This window comes from Mitosporidium daphniae, assembly GCF_000760515.2.
Source record: "Mitosporidium daphniae strain UGP3 chromosome Unknown contig-24, whole genome shotgun sequence".
Lineage (NCBI taxonomy): Eukaryota > Fungi > Microsporidia > Mitosporidium > Mitosporidium daphniae.
Window position 1 is genome coordinate 39,814 of NW_013546567.1, and position 7,766 is coordinate 47,579.

The 7,766-nt window shown below is 45.8% G+C and overlaps 5 protein-coding genes across 5 annotated transcripts; 3 read left to right on the plus strand and 2 right to left on the minus strand.

Annotated features, from left to right (window-relative positions):
- Nucleotides 1-212: 212 nt before the first annotated feature.
- Nucleotides 213-1,997, plus strand: DI09_24p300 (uncharacterized protein; the record flags this gene model as incomplete). The annotated part of the gene is made up of 6 exons (XM_013382882.1): nt 213-449; nt 470-563; nt 590-813; nt 837-1,341; nt 1,445-1,626; nt 1,653-1,997. 6 exons carry the CDS (start codon nt 213-215, stop codon nt 1,995-1,997), a joined length of 1,587 nt encoding a protein of 528 aa, XP_013238336.1.
- A 116-nt stretch (nt 1,998-2,113) lies between these two features.
- On the plus strand, nt 2,114-2,517 carry DI09_24p310 (uncharacterized protein; the record flags this gene model as incomplete). The annotated part of the gene is made up of 2 exons (XM_013382883.1): nt 2,114-2,212; nt 2,338-2,517. 2 exons carry the CDS (start codon nt 2,114-2,116, stop codon nt 2,515-2,517), a joined length of 279 nt encoding a protein of 92 aa, XP_013238337.1.
- Nucleotides 2,518-2,595: 78 nt separating this feature from the next.
- DI09_24p320 (pre-mRNA-splicing factor Slu7) lies at nt 2,596-4,381 on the minus strand (the record flags this gene model as incomplete). Its single annotated transcript, XM_013382884.1, has 2 exons — nt 2,596-3,548; nt 3,847-4,381. The coding sequence occupies 2 exons, from the start codon at nt 4,379-4,381 to the stop codon at nt 2,596-2,598; spliced, it is 1,488 nt and encodes a 495-aa protein (XP_013238338.1).
- A 438-nt stretch (nt 4,382-4,819) lies between these two features.
- DI09_24p330 (endosomal cargo receptor) lies at nt 4,820-5,491 on the plus strand (the record flags this gene model as incomplete). The annotated part of the gene is made up of 1 exon (XM_013382885.1): nt 4,820-5,491. One exon carries the CDS (start codon nt 4,820-4,822, stop codon nt 5,489-5,491), a length of 672 nt encoding a protein of 223 aa, XP_013238339.1.
- Nucleotides 5,492-5,663: 172 nt separating this feature from the next.
- Nucleotides 5,664-6,672, minus strand: DI09_24p340 (GPN-loop GTPase 2-like protein; the record flags this gene model as incomplete). The annotated part of the gene is made up of 2 exons (XM_013382886.1): nt 5,664-6,406; nt 6,432-6,672. 2 exons carry the CDS (start codon nt 6,670-6,672, stop codon nt 5,664-5,666), a joined length of 984 nt encoding a protein of 327 aa, XP_013238340.1.
- Nucleotides 6,673-7,766: the final 1,094 nt, after the last annotated feature.

Consider the following 7,766-nt stretch of genomic DNA (forward strand, 5'->3'; position numbering starts at 1 on the left):
AGTGTCGCTTTTGAAAACAGACGTTTTAAAATGCTCCGAACGCGTTTGAATGCCACCAGACCATAGTACAACCGAATTTGTGTAAATTTGAAATAATCGGGTGTGCCATTTTTCGGGGCCATCAACCCTAGACCGGTCCGAAATTAGCAATTGATGCATATATCAAAGTTGGTGGCAAGGAGGGGCGTAACTACACCTTTTTTAATTTCAAGATGTCAATTTCCGTGCCCGTTCGCATGGTTGGCACCATTGACCAGGGTACGTCCTCCACCCGGTTTATCCTGTTTGATCGAGACACCCTGCAGGTGGTGCATCGGCAGCGGTCATCTGTCTCGCTTAAATCACGAGCACCACAGCAAGGCTGGGCCGAGTTCTGCCCGCGACAAATAATATCTTCTGTAATGGACGCCATGGAAACTGCCTGTGCTCATCTTGCCCCTGAAAATACCGTTGAAGGTTAGGGCAGTAGCTTGCTTTCGCCCTAGCGATTGGAATTGTCAACCAACGGGAGTCCGTTTTGGCCTGGGACCGAGGCAGTGGCGAGCCTTTGACACCAGCGATTTGTATGCATGCCCTTTCTAATATCAAGTGTGGTACGACAATCGTACTGCTGACCTCGTCTCAAAGTTCCGTGAAAAGGAGCTTGGAGCGACCACAACAGTGCAGAGCCTGACGGGACTGCCTGTTTCAACGTACTTTTCTGCAGTGAAGATCAAATGGCTGCTGGAAAACGAGCCTTATGCCTCGAAAATACGCCAGGCGTTAGAAACGTCAAATCTCCGGATAGGAACTATTGATACATGGATTCTTGATGTATGGACTCGTTTTGATTGTAGAGGATCACCGGGGGAAAGTCTTACTTTACCGATATTACCAATGCTGCGAGAACGAGTCTGATGAACATTCACACGGGCATGTGGGATGCGGCTCTTTTTGAGTTTTTTGAACTGGGTCCCTCGCTCCTCAGTGCAATGCCAGAGATTCGGTCAAATTGCGACCCGCTTTTTGGAAACACAGCGATCTTTAAGAAAGGTTCTTTGCTCGACGGTGTTCCAATTACGGCAATGCTGGGAGATCAGCACGCTTCATTGCTTGGTCACCATTGCCTTCGCCCTGGTGAAGCAAAAGCAACGTTTGGCACTGGGTGCTTCCTCATGATGAACACGGGCGCTGAGTTGGTTTTCTCACCAGGGCTTGTGACTACCATTGCTTTCCAATTGGGAAAAAATGCTCCGGTTGTTCATGCAGTGGAGGGCTCCATTGCAATGGCCAGCCGCCTTATGAGTTGGCTGCAGGAAACGCTTCACATCCCCCCGTCGAGCGATGGCTCGATGGAAATTGGTATGCCCCTCAACCTTTTTTCTGTTGTTCCATAGCTTTTATTGGCATTTATTGATCCGGATTATTTCGATTGCGACACCTTTTACGCTTTTGCTTATTTTAGATAGCTTTCTATGTCAGGTAGCAGATGCAGGCGGTGTTTCATTCCTCTCTTCATTGACAGGAATTTATTCACCAGTGTGGAGGAGCGATTTGAAGGGATCAATTCACGGCCTCACGTTGGAGACAAAACCGGAACATATTTGCAGAGCCGCTGTGGAGTCCATCGCCTTCCAGACGAAAATGGTATGCATCATCTTTGCATTTTGTAGATCATCGATGAAATGACACATTGCTCTGTGAGTGGGGCAACTTCAGCGGGGCTTTCCGTAGATGGCGGTCTCTCACTCTCAAATGTTCTATGCCAAATTGAAGCTGATGTCCTGTCTCGCCCAATATTTAGGCCTGCAGAACAGGAGCTTTCTGCCCTTGGTGGTGCCGTTGCTGCCCTTATCGGTGCCAATAGTGACACCATGGATCACATGTTAAACAAGCTGCATGGGTGCGACGCAATGAAAAATGCCGACAGCTTCAGCCCGAACACGGCACAGAGAAATCTGGACGCCTTTGAAAGGTGGAAAACATTGCTGGAAAGGGAGCTCTTCCAGCATCATTGAGAATCTGAAATAAATTTTAAATTGTCTCAAGGTTAAGCCAATAGGATCATCTTTTGCATCATGAAAACGGATCCTTCATCAATCTATACCTAACCCTGAGCATGGAAAGATCCGGGATGCCATCGTCATCCTCGTCATCCTCTTCTTCTTCGTCGTCATCGTTTATTATTTCTGTCGGCATGGAGTCTGAAAGCCGCCCCATTTCAACGATTGAGGTATGATGAAAAGCTCATTCCCAGGTGGAAGGTGATCTTTCTCAGCTACATTCGCTGATCCAATCGAACATTGCAAAAGTCACAGCACGCGGCGAAGACATGGACCAGCTAAAAACTCAAGCCAGTATTTCTTTTTGTTTATCCGTGTAGATGACTTGTTGGAGCAGACTCAACAGTTTAAGAAAAGCGCCGATGACACGGAGGTGTACATTAGGAAAAAGGCATACTCGTCCATGTTCACTACGTCACTTTGGGTGGTCTTTGTGGTGATGTTTGTGTTCGGTATGAAGATCTTTTGTGACTGAACATAGCTCTTATTGTATTTACGATGAAGTCCGGGCTCTGGAAGGTGGCGCTCCTTTAGATTCTTTCAAAGGCCAGGCCTAGCGGTTTGCACATGCTGAATTCCGATCCAAGGACTTGCAACAGGCATAGCCCCAAGAACCGTCGTTCCAAAACGACCCCCACGCAGACGAATGTGTTGCATAAGACCTGTTCTCGTCCGTAGGAATTGGAACAAATGGCTTGGAATCCTCTGTAGAAGCACTGGCAGCTGGTTCGCTATCGATTTCCACAGAGCCTTGATTCTTTGCGTTGACAGCTGTCTTTTTGTAGCGTTCAAATTCAAGGGCCACCTGTGTAGGCGATGTCTGCGGGAGAAGCGTCGATTTGCGATTTGGGTCCCAGCAGAATAGATCAAGTTCGGTTGGCAACTGTGACAGATCCGAAAACGACGCACGTACCCATCTTTCTTGTATCGGCCCTCCGGACTCGGGTGCTCTAAGAGAGCGTGTCTTGGGATCATAAATGGCTTCTTTGGAAACATTTTTTTGCAAGTATTTTGCCGTATCTTCGCGGATTCGAAGGTTTCTCACGGTCATTCTAGACTTGGATTCGAAATCAAGCTTTTGGTTTACAATTGTGTCGACCTCCTGCTCCATAGAAGCATCTTTGGAGACAAATCGAGACAGTAGACCTTCGTATAGGGGCTCAACGTGCTCCTTGAAAGTGGTAGACTCAAAATTCTTCCAGTTGTCGCGCTTTTCATCGTAATTTGATAAAAGCTTGATTCCTGGAAGCACCGGTGGATTCTCATCTTTGGGGATCGATGGTATCTCGTCAGGACCAATATCTTGGCCGCTCCATTTCGCACCGATCTTTCGAGGTCTCTCCAGACAATCACGACGTGCATGCGTTGCCGAACCGCAATTTTCACACGCGCCTTTTCTGTATTTTGTCGAATGGATGATGGAAATTTGATGCTTTTTTGGAAGCAATTGGGTGACAAGAATCGACTTTTGGTGGGCAAGGTTTTCAGCCTCGTTTCCAGTATACCCTAAAGTAAAATGGAATCATATACATGGTGCTTTGGATATGTACTTTGGAATGTACGGATTTACAGCCGCATCCTGCTTGCTGTCATCTTCGTGTGATTGAGATGCGGAACGTTCCTGCATTTAAATGACGCCGATAAAAATTTTAATTTAAATTTAAAGCGTCACCACCGGTACGCTATCAATTGGCCAAATGTGGCTGGGTGACCGACCAATTTCACCTTCACCACAGCCTGATGACAAAAAAATCTGTTCACACATGTCGATATAAAAAGAACTCGAATTTTATTTATCTTTTACTGTTTGCGCGATTTTTCGCTTGAATTCTGCGGGCTTTTCCTGGCCGTTGTTTTTTGGTATTTTTCCTAGCCAGCGGCGATTTCGGAAGATACCGCTTCCTTCTTTGAGCCTGCTCGTCGTTGTCAGAGTCTGCTACATGTACGCCAAAGTCATCTTCTTCCGCATCCTGATCGAGTGGAGAAAGTTGGGAGCGGTTTTTCTTTGAGGTTGTTCGCTGTTTTAGCGTTTCTTTTTGGACCTGCGCTGATATTTTCTTTAAAGTTCGTTGTTTCCGCGCCTCGACGCGCGCAATTCTATCTGAATTTATAGCATTTGCTTTAGCTTGAAGGCGATTCATATGCTCTTTGCTCTTCAGCATCATGTCTGCAGATTCGAGTGTTTCTTTGGATGGAGGAAATGTGCAAACATTGGCCATACACAGCAACGCCTGCTTTGCACATTGATAGAAGAATGTTTCTCTTTGCAGATCATCATTATGATCGGGGATGCTACTAGCACACGTATCAACAACGCAATGAAGGAACGTAAAGCTCATTGCCAGTTTAAAAAATTAAAATAAATTAAAATAAATTAAACCAACTTTTGGTTGAAATATGCTGCAACCTTCCCCTAACCCTACTTGAACGTTCCCACCTTGAGGGGGAGGGGGAGGGAGGCTGACACAATGAAAAGACGCTTTTTGACACCAAGAAATACATGCTCGGTGTTAATGAAGATTTGAACTCTATGTTTCGAGGAAAACATAAGTTCTCAATTCGCGCCGAATCTGAGCTTGACGCTACAAAGGGGGCGTTGAGGGGTTCGGAAACATCCCAAGTTCCAAAAGGAGTGTGAACATGTCCATTTGGGCGGCGAATTTGGTGAAAAACTTTGTTTTTGCCCTTTTGTGCAAGTTTGGTTTGAAGCGCCTGATCCTGCGGCGTTGTAGAGATTATCAAATGGGGCGCTTTCGCTTTGAAGCAAACGTGCTAAAATGGCAGAGCTTGAGATAAAATTTAATTTTATTGAAATGTTGATGGCATTGATTTCTCTCATCAGCCTAATGGTTTCGCCGTTCCTGGTCTCCGGTGAGGCGCTTACATATCGTCTTGGCCCGTATGAGGCTGCTTGCTTTTATCAGGCCATTGACGACATTGTCGATAAACGTCTATTTTTTTACTTTGCCGTCCAGAAGGCAGGAACTGCCGGCGACTCGATAGAGGCTCGCGTCACGAATCCATCCGGGGTTCTAATTTGGCAATCCGTGGATGTGTTTGGAGACCAATCATTTGAAGGGCTGGAGTTGGGCGAATACAAGCTTTGCTTTGACAATAAGGGGTCCTTTTCATCAAAAACGATCGATTTTGATATAACAGTCTCTGTCGAGGACGAGTGGACACGGCCAACGGCAACGCCGTTTTCGTCTCCAAGAAGCTCGGCATTGGAGCAATCACTCACCAACTTGGGCGTCGAGCTGCGAACGCTTCGCTCTTACCAGAGATATTTTAAGCAAAGAGACTCCCGAAACATGTTCACCGTCCAAGGCACGCTGTCCCTTATTAAATGGATGACCATCCTACAAATCCTCTCCAGCGTCGCAGCAGCTGCATTCCAGAGCCGTCTTTTGGATTCAATGTTTGCAGCCAGCCATGCCGTGCGTGTTTAGCTAAACATAAACGTGTTATATATGTAATACACATGCTGAGATGATCTTTTATTTTGCCAATTAGAGTCAAATGGATGCGCCAAAGCCGACTTGAATATTGCGTGTCGAAAATTTCATCCGCCGGGACATGCAATTCAAAATTACATGGCAAGAAACGCGCAGCTTTAGTGGGCTAAAGGGCCTGAGCGGAAATCCCCATAATACAATCATTTCCTTGGGTGAGCCCACCAAAAACATAACCGTTGGCGCGGTCTGCAGCCCGCAATATACGCAACATTGAATCTTTATCTTCCACAGCAACCAGCATATGGTGGAGGTATGGCATATCTTCGACCAGTTCCTCCAACAAATACCAAAGCCTGTGTTGGGATTTTCGAGTCGTAGTTTTACGCATAACATTTGATTCTATAAAACAATCAGGGGCCTTTGAATCGGCAGCATTAATTTCTGTCGATGTGCCCGAATCAGGACCGAAATCGGGATCGAAATCGTTGCAAATTTTATCCAGCCCTGGATCCTCTCGCTCGAGGGCAAGATTCTCCTTTTCTGATGGGGTCAACAAATCTGTCTTTGAAAAAGCATTAATAAAAGGCAGCTCTATTGATGCCATTGCAGTCAGACAAAGAAGTTTCGAAGAAACTAGCCGCTCTTTGGTGAAGATCGCGGTGGTGGCATCGACAAGGCAAATTGCCACTAGCCGAAATTGAAGGCTTTTTTCAAGCAACAATATTAGCTGGAAAAGGTAAGGCTCGTTGGTTATAAGCTCAGCTTGCCCTGGAAAATCAAATATAAAATAGGGGACTTCGCCATCTTCTTCTACATCCTTCTCATTTTGGGTAATGATGCTTTTGAGTCGCGAAAGGAACCAGGTACAATTGGGCGGAGCAACAAGCATTCGCATTGCCTCAACAAGCGCTAAGGATCAAAAGACTAAAAATACCTGCATTTGGGCCGATCGAAAGCCTACCCATCAAATCCCATTGCGAACAAATTTCAGTCACATCTACCGCCGGCGTGTATCTTGCAGGGGCATCTTCTACCGGAGGGAACATCATGCTTCCAGGGTCTAGATTTATCACATGACACTTTCTTCCTAGGGACTGGAGAAGCTGCTGCATGCCCGTGCAAAAGGTCGACTTTCCAGCGCCGGCGGGTCCGATCACTATTTGTCCAAATGGCATGTTGAAAGAAGGACCGTCGCCGTTTAATGTCAAATAAAGCTCTCCAAACCCTCAAATTTTAATTTACCAATCAAGCAGGCTTACGACGAGTTAAATTTCCAGACAATTTATTGGAATTTCGCCGTGTAACATATGGTACACATATCACTTGCTGGAGCGATTGCCTCATCCATCGCAGCATTTGTTCTCCAGCCGCTAGACGTTATCAAAACCCGGCTTCAAGAGTCTCCCTCTTCATCGATAGCATCTTCCGTTAAAAAAGGCCATTTGTGGCGAGGATTACGTATTCTGCTACATTTCTTTCTTAGTTCCTACTCTTCTACGAAACGCACCTGGATCTGCATCGTATTTTGTGGTTCTTGAGTTTTGTCAGGTGAGCGCTCGGGCTTTAGCCGGGGGTGCTCCAACATCATTGACGAAAATTCTCGTCGATAGAGAAGAAAAACTCAGCAATGCTGCTAGGTTTTCTTGTGGTGCATTCTCGCGGTCTTTTGTTGGCTTCATTTTTATGCCCGTATCGGTAATAAAGACCCGTCTAGAGGTAAATATGGCCAGGCTCCTTTCGTAGAGTGCCGAGTTTATTTCTGAAAAGCTCCTCAATTCTTGCAAAACCCTCTTTCGGCAGCGTGGTATTAAAGGTACAGTGAATCCTTTAACATTTAAGGTTAGATCTTGCTCCTAATTTTATAAAGGGTTTTTCGCTGGAACAATGCCCACCGTCATTAGGGACGCTCCATATGCGGGGATTTATTTTGCCGTATATGAGTCCTGTAAGGATACTCTATTTAAAGGCAAAAAGGGCATCTTTGAATCAGCTCTTTCCGGTGTGTCTCCATTGGATTTATCTCGCTAGGATTGATAGCTTCTGGATTTGCGTCTGTCATTACACATCCTTTTGATGTGCTCAAAACTAGAATGCAGTTGCAACCAACTTTGGGGATAAAAGAGGCACTCTTGCAATCAACAGTATTGATTGTCTTGGCTATTTTTAGGGACATCAAAATTTCCTTAAAATCATGTATTCCGGATTTGGCCCTCGGGTTGTCAAAAAGGGGCTCAATGCAGCGATCGTGTGGTCCCTGTATGAACATCTG